This window comes from Fusarium coffeatum (assembly GCF_003316985.1).
Source record: "Fusarium coffeatum strain FIESC_28 chromosome Unknown BRIP53273_contig_274, whole genome shotgun sequence".
NCBI lineage: Eukaryota > Fungi > Ascomycota > Sordariomycetes > Hypocreales > Nectriaceae > Fusarium > Fusarium coffeatum.
This window is the reverse complement of record NW_022158065.1, coordinates 123,221-142,259: the sequence shown is the minus strand read 5'-3', so window position 1 is coordinate 142,259 and position 19,039 is coordinate 123,221. Positions and strand designations below refer to the sequence as shown.

Below are 19,039 nucleotides of genomic sequence, written 5' to 3'. Positions count from 1 at the left end.
TTATTGTAAGTTCTTCAACCTAAAGCTCCAAGTCCTTTCCAACCTCTCTGTCCTCCTTCGGCCCAAACCAACCGACGGAGTGGATGAGATACTGCCAATAAGCGTTGAAAGTACCAATGAACTGGTAGATCTGGGCGACAGTTTCGTTTGCGGCGAAAGTATTAGTCCTCGTGTCCTTATACATGGACCTGGACAGACCAGATGAAGACCATGTAGCTGTTTCGGTGGGTGATGGGCCCATCGTAGAAGAGGATACAGAGCTTTCTTCAGCGTCGAGCATATCATTATCCCTTGGCATACCGGTATCGTAGATACTGTAGACGTTCCGTCCATCCTCGGCGTCATAGCCACCACAGCTATCTTCGGTATCCCGACATTTCTCGTCGCACTTATTGTCAGAGACTTGCATATCAGCAGGCGGCTGGACGTCAGTGCAGTCGCATCTACCCTCAGTCATTATCAGATACCGCTTACTCCCTTCCTTGCAGAGTTGATGGCATCTCCTAGGACTATTCCAAGCCACACGTCCATGTCTCTGAATCTCCCTGGGTAAGCCGGCATAACAGCCCAGATACCTCTGGAGACCCGCAGGTTGCTTTTCAACTCTACGCAGAGTAATGGGATGGTGTTGAGCATATCCTGGATCGAGCTCGAGACCTGTGTTTGTGACAGTGTAGTAGTCCTTCTCGCGCGTCGAGCCGCATGCATAGAAACCAAATCCAGGACATGGATCGTTACAGTGGTTGTCTTCCACCAAGGTATTGATCGGAGGGTATGTATCTGCGCAATAGCAAACACTGCCACGTACAAGGGCTACAGGTTTGTGCTCTTCATCCCTGCATCGTCTACTACAGGAGTCCCATGAGTTCTGTGACGAAGCCTTGGGTGATCCTATAGTGGTTGGGATCGAACTGAAGCAGCCTTGCTGACTGATTCTGCCGAGCACAGCAGACTGGATCGGATGTTGTTGGCCGGGTCGTAAGGGACCGGGCAGGGCTGTGGCTAGGCTCAGGGTTGCCCAAAGAGCGATCGTTGCTGGCTTTGCGAGAATCATCGTCTTGTTTGGTGCGGTATGGAGATGTGGAAAGAGTCCCAGAACAGGAGGGTAACATTTTCGTTAGGATGACCTTGATTCTATAAGCGATTCATTGATGTCCGCTTCGCGAAGATCACCCAACGTCGTTGGTCACTAGCGTCTGAGAGCACAGGGGGTTTCTACACCGATAGGGCCGATTCTCGTAGCCATCGTTTCAACTTGGGGCCATGAGTCGAGCATATTGACGATATTCAAAGTGACTAACGGAGTATTGTCGAACAAGGCAGCACACTACTACCAGTGAGACGACAGCGACAGACAATCAATGTCAGAGCCAAGTACTTGGCGTTCTCAGGCAAAATCTTCCCGTTGTTCTAGCTTGCTTCCAAGATCCACTTGTGAGTTGTGTTAGGCTGGGTCCGAGCTTGTGGATAGCATGAGAGTATTTCGCTTCTCTAATGAGAAGTGGGCTCTTTTACGTGTTAGATTGTTCCACATTTGTAGCCGAGAGAACTTTTGCTGCCGCAGTTGGATAGAATCGTTCTTGTTCATAGCACTGTAAATGCGAGCGACCTCGAAAGTTGTGAATGGATATGGTTAGATTGAAGCTTATCCAATGCTCCCCAGATATAGATCAACGACGTGGTTAAATACAACATGATGTCTTCAACCATAGTACCAAAGATCTGCTCCTACTCCACCTGGATTCCACTCTACCAGTTCAGTGCCGCTTTGATAGAATCAGCAAGCAACTTTCCACCAATCGCCTGGGTAGCAGCGTTGGGATGATAGTCGCAACCAGCCTCCGCACCCTGACTCGGCCAGTCCACAAAATGAGTCTTGACACCACTAAGCTGCTTCATCGCATCTTTCAGCACCTTAACATGAGTGCTCTTCTGCGCATCAGCCCGGCTAGGATAATCATCGTTTAGCAAAGGCGAAGAAACAAAGAAGAACTGCGCCTTGGTGTAGTGAGACTGAATGCTCTTGACTAACTTGACCAGCGCGGTGGTAAGGTCTGTAGGGTTGACCGGGTCGCGAACATTGAGATAACTGAAGTCGTTTGTGCCGAGGTTGATAACCACAGCATCGGGTACCCAGGACTTGGGGAACGTGAAGCTGTTGTCCTTGTCGTTGGCGCCATATCGGGTGTAGAGCTGGGGCATTGGGGGCGAGGTATCGGGAGGGTTAGAGGCGTAGTTGCGAATAAGACCCTTTCCACTCCAAGCTACAACGCTGTAGTCTGCGTTGAGAGCGCGAGCAGCCACGGCGCCGTATGTCTTGCCATTGTTCTGCAGGGCAGCAGTATCGACGCAAGGCAGAACGCCATCGAGACCGTAGCCAACAGTGATAGAGTCACCAATAATCTCAATCTTGCGCTTTGGCGGCTCTGTGTTTACCAATGTACCATCTGTGGTAACATCGTTGATCACGAAGGTACCGAAGTTGGTCTCAGACCGCTTGCGTAGCTCAACAGTGTGAGTGCCCTTTGTCAGTTTGGGAGTCGAGATCGAACTACCCTTGACGTTGGAAACGATAATTGGGGCCTTGCCATCAATGATCAAGTCGGCACTCGAGGTTCCGGTGATATCCTTGATGTTGATAGATGCTTGAGTTCCAGTGAAAGTAAAGGCGACACCCGTGCTTGGCCATGTGAGTTGCTTAGTAGCGGGATTGACTCTACCAATAAATCGGTAGTTCTAGATAGAATAATTAGACCTACCCTTTTTTTTCCTAGTCCTGGTTTGACTTACCTGTGCTTTGGCAGCCGTGACGGCACTGATCAAGCATGTCAGTGTGAGGAACTTCATCTTGGTCGTGGCTTTATATACAAAAAATGAACCACCGCCAAATTCAATTCAACCAATTGACTAGAATAGTTACCAACTTCCTTAAAACAGTTTCTGAGGGATATTCCATCTTTTTAAACATCTCGTGTCTTCGTATGTTCTTCGGCAGATGGCTCCGAATTGCCTGAATGGGTAATTTAATGTCTTGGAAATCATCCACCACTCACAGATCAGGATTGAGCGAGCATCATCCTGGGAACAATCTATGTCAAACCCGTTTGGTGCATTGGAAGTGGGCATAGGTGCACGCCGTGCTCTAGTACATGATGAAAAATTTTGCTGCTATGCCTAACAAAAGCAGCTTGGTACTGTGGTCTAGTTGGTCATGACATCTCGTTAACACCGAGAAGGTCCCCGGTTCGAGCCCGGGCAGAACCTCACTTTTTGCACTTTTGTCCGTTGGCTCTGATGTTATCACAACAAATGATGTCTTGTAAAGACATCATGTACGATGCTATCTGGAGGGGAGGTGATAGTGGAATCTTAGAATACGAAATACAATTGAACTAACTGTCTTTTAGTCTTGCTTTCCAGTCTCAGAAGTTCTCAAAGCATGATACTCAGCAGGGCTCTGCCCCTCCAAAGGTCCAACAGCTGCCACCCGTCGCGCATTCAATAGATCAAGATCGATCCGCGGTCCAGTAAAGGTACCCTTCTTAGTAGTATGCCAAAGAACAATAACAAAGCCCACCAGTCCAACGAACACCACAGAAACATAGCTCATGTTCTCCGCCGTGGCAGGCATCACGGTCGGAAAACAATATTGAATATCGAGGTAGACGACCCAGGCAACCGAAATACCATTGATCCAAGCACCGAACGTTCCCAGGCTGAAGTATCGCAGTGGCAAGACTTTTTCGCGTCCTCTATAAAGGAGGACTGCTTGAGGAATGATGCATGACGTTTGGAGGAAGATGATGGCCGCGCTGACCATCGCTGAGAAGGCAGTGGAAGAGCCAAGAAAGATGAGGCCGTAAATCTGTGAAGAATCAACGTTATCATGGGGAGCCACAAAGAACTTGAAGGTTTATACTCGCTGTGATAAAGCTGGCAGAGAGTACCAAAGCGTTGACTGGAACCTCAAACTTTGGATGAACCCGTTCCCAGAATTGCGAATAGGGCAACGCGCCATCACGCGACACTGCCCAGAGTGTTCGCGACGAAGTTGTAGCTTAGACCATTAGCTAAGAATCGGTATACTGTTTGGCGACCTACCGTTGGCGACAAGATTCGCAAAGAAGCAGAAAGCAAATAAAGCCATGAGAACAGATGCCCCAGACCGAGATCCTGTTCCCTGGAAATAGATCTCGAACAAGGGTAGTCCAGTACTCGTGGTCAACACAGCCTCAACATCCGAGATAGCATACATAAGCGAAGCTGCAAAGGGAAAAGCAGTGAACAGGCCCATAAGCAACGGATAAATCATGACCTTGGGCACGTTCTTTGCTGGGTTTGGAATCTCCTCACACAGGTGAGCACCACAGTCACTACCCAAAAAGGCGTACACCGCGTTTCCAACAGCGAGCATGAAAGCAAACCCATCGCTTGACCAGCCTGTTCTGTTAGTAGTATCAGTAAAGATGAATTTTCCCGAAGCATGATTTTTCGTTATGGCGAAAAGGGTGATGGTCGTAGCACTGAGAGTCAGGATGGACAGGAAGAAGACCATCTTGTTGAACAGAGGAATCCATCGTGACCAAAGGATGTTGGCAGTTGTGGCAATCCAGATGAGTGCGACGTAGATGAGGTACTGATGCCAGCGCTTTTGATCCCAGTCTGGATACCATGCACCCACGATGTCCAGGATCATGGATGATACGAAGTTGGAGACTGAGCTTGAGGCGAGCCACCAGCCGATGACGCTCATCCAGCCGTTCCTGTCAAAGTCAGCGAGACTGGCATCGAGGAAAGAGAACGGATACCGACAGGTAAGACGCAAAGGGCTTGTAGTCTTCTCTTGCCACCATAAATGACCAGTAGTACTGTGCGCCGGCGACTGGATACGCGGATGCAAGCTCCGCCATACCCAAAGAGACGATCGTGGTCATGACTCCAGCGATCGGAAGGGACCACAGGGTGCCAGCAGAAGAGGCTTCAGTCAAGCTGATACCAACTGAAGATCCGGCTCCCAGCCAAGTACAAGTCAGGGTAAAGGACAATGCACCAAGAGACCACAGCGAGAACCGACGAGGCATAGCCTGCTGGTATCCCGCCGCCTCCAGCTCCAGGGCATCGCTATTGGCCGAAGCGTTGGAAGGAGTATCCGCCAAATTACTCATGATTGATAGTCAAGCTCAAATCGTGTTTGCTGGGAGAATTGAGCACGTTCGCAACCCAAGAACAGCGACAAAGACGCTTTATGAAGACGCCTCACGAAAGAGGCTGTCGGTCACGAGAGCATATTTCGCTCAAGTAGCACAAGAGTTCCGAGTGACTGGGTCAGGTCCAATGAGATAAACGACGGTGACAGAGATAAAGAGATTGTGCGACTAGAGGTAATGTGACCTTATCTCTTTAGACCACGTAACGCCTGTGGATTCAGATGACATATGATTGGAGAGACTCATTCCAATCATTCAACTAAACAAAAAAACCCGATCCAATAATTCAATATTAGAGTTCCCCCACAGGCGTTACGTGGTCTAAAGAGATATATTCTGATGATGTAAAGTTTGTGTTTTGTGTAACTCTATAGAACAAAGAATATTGCAAACCTTGAACTTTACGCTTTGACACGGCGATCCTGTACGCTTAGATACCAAATGCTTATTAGGAATTGAGTTCTTCTCACCCGCTATCGACTGGTCCTTGACTTCTCTGTAGTACTATAGAACACAACGTAATGAGCTTATCGACCGATGCTTCTCAACAGAGCAATCAAATTGTATAGAATCCGTCGAAGTTGAGGGTTGCAAGAGAGCCCGAGAGTAAGCGCCTCTATTCATCTGACAAAGAAATCACTGCGCAACCGTTACAATGATGGTGGTGATATGTCATTTGAGTTGCACGGTAGGTCGAGTCCAGATCGCTGGGATCAATGTCCTGCACACAAAAGGAGGGGCTGATAAATCTGTGGAACAAAGAAAACGACCGGCTTGTTTTCCAACCACATGATCGTTTAGCTGAACGCTCGTGTATTCGCTCATATGTTCACCGTCGTATGTTGTCATATTGTTCTACATTGTTATAGGGTGATGAAACGTGTTGGTCTACTGAGTGCAGCTTGACGAAGTTTGTATCTTGAAGTGCCGTTACCCATCGGCAGGCAAATGAGTCCCAGCTAGTGTAAGCGCTAAACTCGGCCGAGCTTAGCGACATGGGCATGCCTTATAGGGCTAATCAGAACGACCGATGCGTTAAGAATTACTCAAGACATGTCCCTAACATCAATGGCTAATAAGCGGAAGATAAAAAGTTGCCGTATGACCTAAGAACACGGGAGCGGGCAGTTCGCGTGTTAGTCAGATCATTAAACAGGAATCTTACGATACAGAACACCAGGTCACTGCTCCAGTGTGTGACGAACTTTGACTGGGATAAGTCGCTAGGCAGGGAGCGGGAAATGATGAAATCTTTGCTGACAGGGAGGATAGGGCTGGGAGTAAGCTTGGCGTGTGTCAACGATTCCTCAATTCAGACCTCAGCGCAAGACTTTCCCTAAGAATAAGAAAAAAGTGGAAGCCTGAGTTTCTTCGATGTAACTCTTAACTCAATGCGGCTGTGCTTACTCTCGTATGATGCTAGTCTGTTGGTAAGACGTGCATGTAATTTTGACCCTGTTCTGCCAACCCCATTGGTCTCTATCGGCATCGCCGGGGGGACCAAATACGAAATTGTCTAGATGGGTGGAATATACGATCCTTGGCCCACGTTGATGAAACACCTAACGTAGTGCTGGAATTATGTCTGGCAAATGATGGATCGTAGGGCTGAAAATTCCCCCAGCAGAGCTGAAGATACCTTGGGAATGCTACCTCAGTCTTACGGTGGACCTTTGAATCGCCAATAGGGTTTCTACCCTCCTGACCACTGCAGTTTGGCTCGTATACTTAACCTGTTTGTCTGGATATCCCTCATGTTTATATAATTATATGTCTTGATCCATTCGCTTTTCAATTATTATATCTTTTTTTATTTAGCACGAACTTAGCCCACCATGCCTGACATTCTCACCGGCAAACAGCTCACAATTTTCCCTCTCAGATATTCAAGTCATGAGATCGATCGCTCAGACTGGGTTTCACTCCTGACCCTTTGCCTCGCCCCCCTCATCGCGCATATCATAGCCGGCGTACCTTCGCCAACATACCTTCACAGAAGGCGACCAAAATGGCATGAACTACTATGCCACTACAATCCGACTTCGATCCTTTGGCGATATGCTGCTATCGCAGATAGGCGCATCCGAGCAAAGGCCTGGGATCAGAATGATCTTGCTTCTACGAATGCCATATTCTGGACGAAACGAGGCTGGGATGGCTCTGAGGATATGATCGCTACCAGTGCTGCGTACTGTTATCACTTGCCGGAAAGTACCAGAATTGCGATATTCTCTCGAGAAATGATTACTACCATCATCGTCACATCACAGGGAATTCAGGCCACGCTCTCACTTATGGGTGCACTTGATACGGACGGCACCAACGCTGGATTCGTAAAGTGGATGGGAGTTGACACTATCTTCTTTCCACTAGCAATGATTAGTCTGTTGAGACTATGCTGCGCCTTCTGGCTTAACGATGACTTTGGATATTCCACCTCTCACTCATTGGCTCTGGACAAGCGGGCCAATTCGAACGAGAGTTCCAGCGGTACTTTATTGGCGCCAATGGACGTACCTCCCAGACCCCGGTTCCAAAGGCCCTCTTCGTCTTGGGGAAGCAGGATCCTTCGTTCTCTTTTCCTTTTCATTGTCATCAGCATCATAGTCCTAAACGCTATGTACTTCATCCGGGGTGGACGACAAACAGCAACGACCTTTGCTGTCGAATTGGCCTACATATTCTTCCTGTCTATGACGGTATTCATCTTTGCACCATACTTCTGGACAGGCCAGACAACATCAACTATCATACCGTGTATTAACTCGATGGCGTACAAAATCTACACCGCTGTGATCTTTGGGGTTTTCACAGCAACGATTATTATCTCTTGCATCGAAACTAGGAAGACGCCTTGCGGAAAGTTCACAAGTGGCCCAGGACTCGAAGCTGATATTCGTGCGTGTTGGAATCCAAGTGAGGATCTGGCGTCTCTTCATGTGGGCTTCAATGCATCTACCGCTACTCTGGTTGTCGATGAATTCGCCATCGCTAACAAGAGTGCATTTATCCCTGTGAATAACACGCAGTGGTCAGCGGTTGACTTTACAGGAACCTGTTTTGGAAAGGCACTCAAAGAATGAGAGAGGGAAAGAAAACAAGTGCCATAGAACTTATATAACCTATCACTTTAATGTTGAAGCTATCGCGGGGCTCGTTTCCCACAATGCGATAATCCTGGTTAGGATCTGCACAAGACGTTGCATTTCACTACCGACTGTAACCTACGTGGCCCTCTTCCCCACTGAATATCAGTGGGGAGTCATGCAATGCGAGATAAATGATTGACCGCCCTCTTGAGGTTTTTTCTCTTTGCATCGCACAATTTTGTTTTCTCCCGAACCAACAGCCAAGCCATTGTCTCACATATAGTGCCTGTCTGATATACCTTCGATATGTCTTCGCCAAAGACACCTCGCTCGCCTGCGTCGCCTGAAGGCGCTCATGATCCAGCAGTGCGGCCTGAAGATGGCCCAATCGAACCTGTCAGCCACTACTTCAGCCCCATGTTCAAAGTCTGTCCCATCTCATCATGTCCTAATGCTTTGTACAGGACACCGATTCTGACTCTTCGTATTCAAAGTCGTAAGAGAAAATGAGTTCTGGAACTGAAGAAAGCTTGTTAACTTGGCCAAGGACTGGGGTCACCGATACCGAGTCGCTAAAGTCTTCGATTATGGAATACAAGTGGGTTCACGGCAGACGCTTCCATGCTTATGGTGACGGTACTTACTGGTAAGCGACGAACTTTAAAAGTCGGTTACGACGGATGTTAATCATCTTCTAGGGGGGCCAATGATGATCGCCAGCAAGAAGCTGAAGACTTGATGTACGTGCTGTCCCCATGCCTCACATGTCCGTCGGCTAACAATCTGTTAGTCATGAGTTGTTCCGTATTGTTCTTGGCGGCAAGCTTTACCAGGCACCTATTGGCAACAGCCCACAGGTTAGTCATGTCAACAGCCAACAGTCCGCAACTAACATGTAACCTACAGAACATCTTGGACGTTGGTTGTGGTACAGGGATCTGGGCCATGTAGGTTACTCCGCGAGGCATGATGCCTACAAGCACTAAAGCAAACAGTGACATGGCCGACCTGCATCCATCCGCCGAGGTCGTCGGTGTTGACCTCTCACCTATCCAGCCCAATTTCGTCCCTCTCAACTGCAGATTCGAAGTCGACGACATCAACAAAGAGTGGACTTTTCCAGAGAACAAGTTCGATTATATCCACATTCGTTACATGACAGGCACAGTCCCCAACTGGACAGAAATGCTTAAGAAAGTACAAAGGTACTTCCACCCAGCCAATAACCCGAAAGGCATTCCTGACCAAATTTACAGATACCTAAAGCCCGGCGGCTGGGTCGAGCACGTCGAACTCTGGGGTAACGCAATGGCCGACGACGGTACCATGAGCGAAGACTCCCCACTCAAGACATGGGTCAAGATCTTTGAACAAGTGGGGGAAAAGCTCGGCAAACCGTTCTTCTGGGATCCTGCAGAGGCGTTCCAGCAGGCTGGTTTGAAGAACATAAGCGAGAAAAAGGTCAAGGTGCCCATTGGTACTTGGCCGAAGAACAAGGATCTTAAGCAGTGGGGCGCTTGGAACAGACAGTTCTTGCTGCAGGGCCTGGAGGGGTTTTCTATCAGAGCTTTGACGGAGCTTTTGGAGGTAAGTGACTGAGTAAAATTGCGAAGATGATAATTGCTAATACTTGGGACTTGTAGTGGGAATACGAAAAGGCACAAGTCTTTCTGGTCGATATACGCAAGGAATTGCTAAACCCCAGCCTTCACTCATATGTCTTGACGTACGTATCCCTTGCCCATACCACGTCGCCTGATGTTAACCGAATTTAGAACTGCTGTTTGGGGTCAGAAGCCCGAAGAATAAATGCACAGTAATTACCACATAAACATAAGTAACAATGGACCACTTCATCTTTCACCCACCAGTGACTTGTCTTACTCGGATCTTGGGAATTTGATCCATAATGGGAACGATGACACCCACCTGGGGGACTTTATGATCCATCTCAGGAAACGGACAGTCGCCAACGACTTCCATATCATATCTCGTCACTAGAGTTGCAAGAAAGCACGGGGCCATCTGCCGTACAAGAAATCTGCCATAGCATAAGGCCGGCCCTCCACCAAACGGCTTGAACGTTTTTCCCGTAGCCAGCTTGGGATTGTCGATGAACCTGTTGATATCGAAGGTCTCTGCAGCTGGGACACAGATTTCTTTATCGATGTGTAACTGCCGATAAGGCATGATAACATCGCTGCCAGTCTTGAAGTTATAGCCTGCGATAGTGGTGTCTGATACCACGCGACGGAACCCAGATGCTCCTCCATGAACACGTAGTGTCTCATAGAACGTCGCGTTGAGCTTTGGGCACGTCTTTAAATATTCCATATCAGGCCCAGTGTCAATACCGTTTTCGAAAGCAGGAGCAACTTCGGCTCGGAGCTCTTCTAAAAGATTGGGCGTATAAACTGTTCGAGCTAAAAGCCAGAATGCAAGTATAGATGTCATTCCATTGATTCTAGTCTCATTGTTAGAGGTGAGTGTATCGGATTGCTGATTACTCACCCCCAGAATATCTTGAATTGCAGGGCTGCAATATCTCGAGAGCCGATACCATTCTCACGCATGACGTCTTCCCCTCTCAAAACAAAGGCCGCTACATCGCGTCTTTCGACTTGTGGCAAGTCAAAGTAACTGGCCAAATCATCAATAACAGCACCTTTGGCTTTGCGGCCTGTAGAAACAAGGAAATCCGGTAGCGGAAACACTATCTCCCAAGAATGATGTTCGAATATAGGAAATGTCACCAATATTTCGGGGACTCTCTGCAAGAGGACCTTTCCGAAGAAGGTGTTGGTTGAGGCCGTCATGATTATGTCGTTCGTAAATTTGAGAAGGCTGTACTTGTCTTCTTTTCCTGTCGTCAATGGACTACCAGTTTGTAAGACTAGCAGGGGAATGTTTGGAATGCTGCCAAAAGAAGTGCGTGGGGGAGATCTGGTGTGGATTTCAAAAGGATGCCGATTACCGATTGTCCTAAGGCCAAACCCATGTCACCGTGGAACGTTTGAGGTAGTGGGTTGTGGCTCAGTATACGGACTTATGAGTGGAGAGGTCCTCCAAATGCCGGGTTTGAATTGTCAAGAGATTATTTTGCGATAAGGTTCTTAGCTGCTTGTAAGATGTCGCATTCAGTCATTACTGTTGCTGCAGGGGTTGCTCATGAGGCAAGCACATGAGAAAGATTGAAGACATATTGTCTGATACAGAGGACTGATCATACCATTCATTACAGAGTGACAATTACGCTAACTTTAAACATCTATCAAGCCCTTTAGAGCTTCTTTCCCGACTCAATATCAGCGCCCGCAGTGTTGGTGTTGACGGGAGTGATCTCAACACCCTGAAGCTTATCGTCGCCGCGAGGGGGGACAACCTCGAACACTGTTTCAGAGTTAGCAATGATCTTGCACAGAATATGAGGAATAACTTACAGTCAACGGGAGTAGTCTCGAACTTGCGGGCGTTGGTCTTCTTCTGGAAGAGGTAGTCAAGATCGGCAAAGCTACGGTTCTTGGTCTCAGGAAGGAAGAAGAAGATCCAGATAGCCCAGATGAAGCAAAGACCAAAGTAGAACATTCCAGTCTTGGCTCCCCAGTTCCAGGCGTCGCTGCTGCTGTTGAGCATACGGGGGTTGAGCTGCTGGACGATGATCTGACCACAGACATAGACAGCACGACCGATGACAATGGTGTGGGCGCGGACACGGCTGGAGGCTGTCTCGGCGACGACGACGTAGGTAGTAGGGCCAAGGGAGACCTTGAAGATACACTGAACGACAACCAGGAAGGCAGCGGTGGTGATGGCTACACTGTCACCATCGGAGACGAAGCCGAGAATACCGATGATCAACATGCAAAGACCAATTCCGGAAGAACCGTAGAAGTAGAATGTACGACGGCCAACTCTACCCATGAGGGAAATGGCAATACCGGTGGCGAAGATGTTGACGGACTGGATACCCATGTTGTAGTTGAAAGCGTTTGTGGCGCTCATTCCAACAGACTTGAGCAGGATAGCAGCAAAGCTGGTGATGGATTGACCGTTGAGAATCTGGATGATCCAGGCCATGCAGACAATACCAGTTCGGCGAAGGTTGGTACCACGGAAACAGTCCATGAAACTAGCATCTGCAGCCTCAATCTTCTCCATCTCGTTGGTGTGCTTCATAAGAGCAAGAGTCTGAGCCATGGTCTCATCAGTGTAGTGGCCCTTGCGTGCAAGACGACGAAGGCTGTGCTCAGCCTCCTCGAGCTTGCCGCGTCGGACGAGGTACCAGGGAGACTCGGGGGCGAAGAAGGCGACGACCAGCAGAGGAGGAATCCACATCCACTGGAGACCGTAGGGAACGCGCCAGCCGGCATCGCCCTTAAGGTCGAGAGAGCCACGGAGGACACCGGTGGCCAAGAAACTTCCAGCTCCCCAGCACATGGAGACCCAGGCAGTAAGATATCCTCGGAGAGCGGCGGGGCAAATTTCGGCGGCGTAGGCGGTGGTGAGGGTCTGGAAGATACCCCAAGGGATACCGCAGAGGAGGTTACCTATGAGGAGCATTTCGACACTGGTGGCGAAGAAGAGGACGAAAATGGTGCAGGCCATAAGAGACATGGCGAACTAATAAGATTAGCTTCATTCTATTGTACCGATATGAAGAGTCAAAACATACCATGTAAACACGTCGAGAACCAAATCGCTGCTGGAGGAAACCGTTGAGCAAGAGACCGACGATAGAACCACAGTTGTTTCCAGCACCGATGGCACCCTGCCACTTTGTAGAAATATGTTGTTCGCCATTAGCATCGGGCCATCCGAAGCGCTTGAGGTAAGCAGGATGAGCGAAAAAGTTGTTGATGAGACCGACATCCATTCCCTCCATGACCAGGGCAACACTCAGAAGCATACTGAATGTCACGGCGGGCCAGTACCGGTTGAACAGCTCCTTCTTGGGGATGAGAGCCTCGGCATCACTGGCTGTGACGGCGGCTTCGATGAGCTCGACCTGAGAGTTGTTTCCCGAGTACTCGGTGTGGTGGACGGGCAGTTTTCCGCCGCCTTCCACGTGGGCGGGATCCTGAGAGGGCGCCATTGTGGATGTGAGTCAGGGAAGGATGAGAAGGAGGAAGGGAAAAGGGAATAGGATTAGAGAGAATGCTCAATGCAGATCTGGGGAAAGAAAAGAGAGAATGGAAGGGGGGAGGATATAGGATAGATATAAGCAACATAACATCTCTTTCTCCGCACTCAACCCAACATGGTGGACCTTGTCTGTCTGGCCGTCAAGAGAGCATCGTTGCCAAGATCAGTCGGACTTGACCAGGATTCTCGGTGGTATTTCCCCACGGGGTCCGCGAATCATCCCCCGCATGGTCAAGGGCGAATTGGATTCCCTGGATGGTTCGACTAGTATTGACCCGACCAAACCTGTTTAAGCCTAAAAGATTGCGTTTCGGGAAAGACAGGCCCGAGTCAAGACAGTAAATTTAACGTGTGATTCGAGCTAAATGTTAAATTTATGGGGGCTCCACCCCCAGAAACGGACGATGGGGGTTCCACAGCAACTCTGCGCTGCGGCTTCAATTCTGGGGTACGAGAGATGACATGGCCTTCAATCTCTACACAATATCTGCACAATATGGCATTTGGAGACAGGCGAGAGTCTTATGCATCGTGACTATCTGGAACAACATTATTCCTCTATCATCAACCCATCTATAGACGCAGCATCTCCAACTGGTCGAGTGTCTAGTGAGTGAGTCTTTATGACCTCGGCTAACTACGAGTCAAAACGATTGGTCAACAATTCACTACCTGACTCTCTTGGCCGACAGACCAGACTAAGCCTGGACTCGCTCTTCTCTCCGAAACCGTCACATGAACCAGCATCCTAGGAGACTCTGGTTGCCATGATACAAGACTATTAACTTGGCATGACCTGAAGCATTAATGAGAATGATACTGATGAACAACATATGACTCTGGCCAAGAATACAGAGAGAGTGGATTGGGCCGATAAGGTTATCAACCGGTACTGATGCCTGAGTAATTCACGGTACTCAACTGTGAGCCCCCATTGATCCATCCTCTTCCCCACAATGACAATGGGTCGACCCCAAAGTTGCCCGTCCGCTATTCTTCAGCGTCAAGCTTAATTCAACAGAGCACTGACAAAAGTGTGGCGACTAGTTTAGCTTGGCTCATCCGATGACAGACCGGTAGCGTAGCGTCGCCCTTTTTTCTCCTCATTTTTATGGCTCCGTCTCCCATCGGCGAAGCACTACGGCATTGATGACCGGTAATTGCCGGCCTCGAATATCGGCGTGGATCGGACATGGCGCCGATATCTCGTTATTATTTGACAGAGCTGAATAAATACAGTCTCATAATTCCATTTTGAACGAAACTAACGATTCATTGTTTTCAGCTCAAGAAGATGTTGTGACATTGTTCAAAGTGCCAATCAATCTGCTCGGTATCTCGGGCAATCTAGACGCGTTGATCTCATCTCCAACCGTTCTACTCGCACTTGAACAAATCACAGCCCAAGCCACGTTTGGGGTTCCAAGCCCCCAATCCTCTCAAGCCATTACCGTCAAATTGTATCAGCCAAGTAACCGTTCCAGGTGCTAAAGCGTCAATCACTGCACGTCCGGTCAAGGATTTTCCATCGCTTCGGTGAATTCCCCCCTTTTTGGGGTTACGCTGCCACCCCGCATTCCGGGGAACAGACCGTGTCACGATGATCCTTGTAGGGAAAGATTCTCATGATTTTACCCTCAATGAACCCGAGAGACTGGATCGTGAAGAGCCGTCACATGGGAACCCGCGGTTTCGGGAACCTAAGATACATCTAGACTGCTAGTTCGTGGATGACTGTCACCCTTCACCTGAATGCCAAGCTGCGGCGTACCTAGACACTAGCCATAACTTCGTGTCTCGGTGTTTTGGAGCCCGAGAGAGTTACTGGAGCACAAAGGATACGAGTACTGCTTGCATGTTCGGTTGCTCGGCTGTGGTCAAAGCTGCATTGCCATGTGGTCCCTTGAGCATCAGGGGACACTGACAGGCCAGATCGGATGCACGATACTAGTATAATTATTTCAAGGAGTAATTCCGGCTGGGGTACCATGGCCTTGACTGTCACTGATGCTTCTCGGTATGGCCCGTGAGAGTGTCAAGGTTACACTGCACCTGAGAGACCAGTGAACAGTTTGACGTCGAGCAGTACTGTCGCAACATTCGGGCAACCTTAGCGTGTAGTCGCTTTACCTCGAATCACAAGAGGAAACGCGTTCGATATGCATTCATTACCCAGAGAGTAGCTCGCTCTCCAATATGGAAATAGATAAGAACAGGAACAGGTTAACGGCTGAGGTCCCTGTTCACCGACACCTCATCCATCAAAAACACTGGATTCCTTGGTAGCGCTCTAATGTGATGTGACAAACCTACCAATGTCTGTAAGGTCTCGTCTCTTTCAGATGTCACAACGGCGGATAATGCGGCAAAGTTGATCATCTGTTTGTTCAATTTGCAGCCAAACACATTTGATGGATGAAGATTACCCCGGATTTACGAGATCTGCATCTCAACAGCCTGAAATGTAATGAGAGCGTGAGATTCGGTGGAATTGCAGGATTCCTCAACCTCGTCTGCATATGTGTGGAGTGTTGGCCAGGCGCCCCAATGATAAAACACGGGCTGTGGCACAGTCGCGAGAGAGTTAACATGATGAACTGAAAGGATGAAAACAGTAAAACATTCGAGGAATTCGCTTAGGAAGCATTAACATGGATGGTTTTCTGGTTTGGATTCAAATGGATGTGGAGTTTTACAGCCAACTCCATGTTTTTGTTGGCAGTCTTCTGGTCTTGGTTTTCTATCCTGACCAGGCTTTTCGCATCACCATTATCACGTCGCTGGAACGCGTCACCGTATGAAACCAGAAGGGATATAGGATTGTATATGTATAAGAGATAATTGTGAGCCAGCTCAGACACAGCAAGACGAGGTTCTTGCTGTTTTGTTGCTGTATTCATTGAGCAACTGTGACTATTTGATGACATGTAGGGTAGCCTAGGTATAAGCACGTGACCGGAGGTTGTCGCGTTGTGAGTTAAGTGATTGAGCATCTTCGTCACGCCATGACGTACCTTATTTAGCGATTTATTTCTGGTTTACGCAGCCAATCTCGAAAATACGTACACTCGCTCGAATCTTCTGAGAAAGATCCCTCGAATTCTGTGGACAACGGCTGCGCGACTGCTGGAAACTCGTTGCTTCGCTCGACCGATGTGAAGACGCGCCGAGACCACAGCGATTGCGGTAGACCCTGCCCTGGAGCGACTCGCCCACAATCGATACGGCTGGTGCAGACGAGCCCACGTACTGGACACGCGACGCGCTCTTGTTGCACGCCGTCAGCAGTCGCTCTTGTTCAGCTACCGCCGCGAGCAAGTTGAAGAGCACCTAGCCACCCGCACCATCCCGAGCGCTGTCGCAAACGGCTCATATTCTACCTTGTCCTCAAATGTCGACGTTCAAGCGACGTGACCCCCCGGAGCTCACTCGACCGAACTCAACACACAAGCCCTCCTTGTTCGCGACGTCACCATCGCCGACCGGCTCTCAATAACCTTTCCACGCGAAAGCCACGCGCCCCATACTGCAACAGTGGCGTTCCCGGCGATTCGTATCGATGTTAATAGCGTGCAGCCCACGAGGCTCGCAGCCAAACAGCACCCGTCCTCTACACTACGCCGCTGCCATGTCGATCGAGTACGAAGTACAAACAATTGGTATGAGTGCAACGTCGGACGATGGTGCACTCATGGTAGCCAGAGGCGAAGGACCATCGCTGCTGAGATGCTGTCCACGGCGGCCGCGTTGAAGCCTGCTATGGTTAATCCGCTGGCGGAGAAGCGACCCTGTCTAGCCTCCGCTCTCTGGTGGCCCCCCAAATGTTGCGACGATGGCATCGTCTGTACCCAGCTCCATCGCACGTCGCCCGTCGCCTTTCCAGGTCGCCGTCTCGTCACTAGGCTGGTGTTCGCATACCTTCGTGTTGTGGATTGTCGCATTGACGTAGGACCATATGCGCTCCTCTCCAACACCGTGCTAAACGTATTGTAGCGTGTGATGCTGTCCTGCTGCGCTACTGTCGCACATTGAGCTCTTCCATATCCTGTTCCTCCAGCATGATCCTTTTGCTGACAGTAGCACCTCACTCGCCGTGTCGCCCATCCGTCCCTCGTGTCCGTAACCTTCCCCCCAGACCAGATCATCATGTCATGACCATATCCTCATTCCAAAGCAGCGCGTTCACTGCCAGATCATCCCCGTGATAAAGCTGCACATACATCCTGATAGCCGGACACTCCACTCTCGCCCTCAGTTCGATCCACCAGATGCTCCGCCCTGCCTTGCGATACCACAGATACAGTAGCAATAGAGCCACGGGATCTCGTTTGAGTAGTAGTGCCTTGTAAGCACCGCCGAGTCTATGCGTGAACAACTGCGTATGCCCTGTTGTGACTTCGCTATCAGGTAGGTTGAGCACATGCGACACAGCGTGCGCTGCATAGAAGTAAGGGTTCTCATCCGCTGTAGAAAGGTCGTGTAGAAGACAGATCTCGATGATTGGCTCTGGTATACCGCGTGTCCCAACTTCGGGCAACGGTGACAGCATTTGATCAAACGTCACTCCCATAACATGGAATAGACTATCCACTCGCATTGGCTCGACCAGCTGCCATAGTGACATCTTGCCGTTGATCATGGTCACCCACTCCAAGTCATCGTTGCCAGAGGACTTCATGGGCCATGAATCCTCCGGCCTGTATGCGTCGGGCGATGAGAACGTTAGGACAGCCAAGGCAGCAGCGGTACCCCAGATCGGGTCTTTGTCTTTCGTCTTGACGGGCCGTCGGAGTTTGTCGTTGAAGAGGGCTGTGCTTTGGGACCAGTGGTAGCACTCTTCTAGACTTCGACGCGAACCTGTTGTTGTGTTCAGGTAGCGATCATACGTTAGTGCCACTGCTAGGGAAGCGTGCATCAAACATGGATACTGGAAGAGTCAGGTATCAGCAAAAGCCGATTGATGAATGTCTAGGACCACTTACAGTAAAGGTCAACTTGAACAAACTCTGGTTCACCTTTAACATATTCGGATCATCAGGCGTAAGAAGACTCCGTGCATAATATCGAGTGACAAAGTCCTGGCACTTGGCACTCAGTTGATACCTCGAGAACTCATCCGATGTCCAGACGGCATTTGTTATAGAAGGCCGAAGTGCTGGTTTGCTTCTAACCAAAGACCTGCCAGGATCGGAAGTCATAGGCTGTAAGTCTGGAACATTGAAACCGAAATTGCATAACACCCCGAAAGAAGTACACATATTGCAGCGAGGCTTACTCTCATCGCACTACAAGCAATCAGTCTTCCGCTCGTGATACGGGAAAGGGGTTCCACGACCTTGACTTTTCGTAGCTTACAATTCCGGCACCCATGTCTCGACCTCCGCGCCGGTTTAAACGCTCGAGCTTCCTTTTTGGCTTCCACGTGCATGGCTGCTGTTGCGTGAATTACTGTGTCCTTTATTGTTGAGAGAGAATGAAGAGATGTAAGCTGCAGCAGCAGGTGGAGACGAAGATATTCCTTCAGTTCCACTTTGTTCGATACGCTAACCTCGTCTCGCCAAAATAATCTTGGACGCTAACCATCTCACGGAAACAGTCAGC

At 49.3% G+C, this 19,039-nt stretch overlaps 8 protein-coding genes across 8 annotated transcripts; 2 read left to right on the top strand and 6 right to left on the bottom strand.

The window, feature by feature from the left end:
* Positions 1-19: 19 nt before the first annotated feature.
* FIESC28_09966 (uncharacterized protein) lies at positions 20-1,054 on the bottom strand (the record flags this gene model as incomplete). The annotated part of the gene is made up of 3 exons (XM_031164101.1): positions 20-421; positions 475-657; positions 809-1,054. The coding sequence occupies 3 exons, from the start codon at positions 1,052-1,054 to the stop codon at positions 20-22; spliced, it is 831 nt and encodes a 276-aa protein (XP_031011888.1).
* A 695-nt stretch (positions 1,055-1,749) lies between these two features.
* On the bottom strand, positions 1,750-2,847 carry FIESC28_09965 (uncharacterized protein; the record flags this gene model as incomplete). Its single annotated transcript, XM_031164100.1, has 2 exons — positions 1,750-2,736; positions 2,791-2,847. 2 exons carry the CDS (start codon positions 2,845-2,847, stop codon positions 1,750-1,752), a joined length of 1,044 nt encoding a protein of 347 aa, XP_031011887.1.
* A 556-nt stretch (positions 2,848-3,403) lies between these two features.
* On the bottom strand, positions 3,404-5,165 carry FIESC28_09964 (uncharacterized protein; the record flags this gene model as incomplete). Its single annotated transcript, XM_031164099.1, has 4 exons — positions 3,404-3,865; positions 3,984-4,057; positions 4,102-4,763; positions 4,813-5,165. The coding sequence occupies 4 exons, from the start codon at positions 5,163-5,165 to the stop codon at positions 3,404-3,406; spliced, it is 1,551 nt and encodes a 516-aa protein (XP_031011886.1).
* A 1,877-nt stretch (positions 5,166-7,042) lies between these two features.
* On the top strand, positions 7,043-8,290 carry FIESC28_09963 (uncharacterized protein; the record flags this gene model as incomplete). Its single annotated transcript, XM_031164098.1, has 1 exon — positions 7,043-8,290. The coding sequence occupies one exon, from the start codon at positions 7,043-7,045 to the stop codon at positions 8,288-8,290; it is 1,248 nt and encodes a 415-aa protein (XP_031011885.1).
* Positions 8,291-8,602: 312 nt separating this feature from the next.
* On the top strand, positions 8,603-10,105 carry FIESC28_09962 (uncharacterized protein; the record flags this gene model as incomplete). The annotated part of the gene is made up of 10 exons (XM_031164097.1): positions 8,603-8,722; positions 8,761-8,792; positions 8,844-8,942; positions 8,995-9,036; positions 9,087-9,153; positions 9,203-9,243; positions 9,292-9,501; positions 9,553-9,883; positions 9,940-10,022; positions 10,072-10,105. 10 exons carry the CDS (start codon positions 8,603-8,605, stop codon positions 10,103-10,105), a joined length of 1,059 nt encoding a protein of 352 aa, XP_031011884.1.
* Positions 10,106-10,156: 51 nt separating this feature from the next.
* On the bottom strand, positions 10,157-11,112 carry FIESC28_09961 (uncharacterized protein; the record flags this gene model as incomplete). Its single annotated transcript, XM_031164096.1, has 2 exons — positions 10,157-10,760; positions 10,808-11,112. 2 exons carry the CDS (start codon positions 11,110-11,112, stop codon positions 10,157-10,159), a joined length of 909 nt encoding a protein of 302 aa, XP_031011883.1.
* A 464-nt stretch (positions 11,113-11,576) lies between these two features.
* Positions 11,577-13,388, bottom strand: FIESC28_09960 (uncharacterized protein; the record flags this gene model as incomplete). Its single annotated transcript, XM_031164095.1, has 3 exons — positions 11,577-11,686; positions 11,737-12,916; positions 12,969-13,388. The coding sequence occupies 3 exons, from the start codon at positions 13,386-13,388 to the stop codon at positions 11,577-11,579; spliced, it is 1,710 nt and encodes a 569-aa protein (XP_031011882.1).
* A 3,842-nt stretch (positions 13,389-17,230) lies between these two features.
* On the bottom strand, positions 17,231-18,462 carry FIESC28_09959 (uncharacterized protein; the record flags this gene model as incomplete). The annotated part of the gene is made up of 4 exons (XM_031164094.1): positions 17,231-17,416; positions 17,466-17,502; positions 17,659-18,365; positions 18,421-18,462. The coding sequence occupies 4 exons, from the start codon at positions 18,460-18,462 to the stop codon at positions 17,231-17,233; spliced, it is 972 nt and encodes a 323-aa protein (XP_031011881.1).
* Between the last annotated feature and the right edge of the window lie 577 nt (positions 18,463-19,039).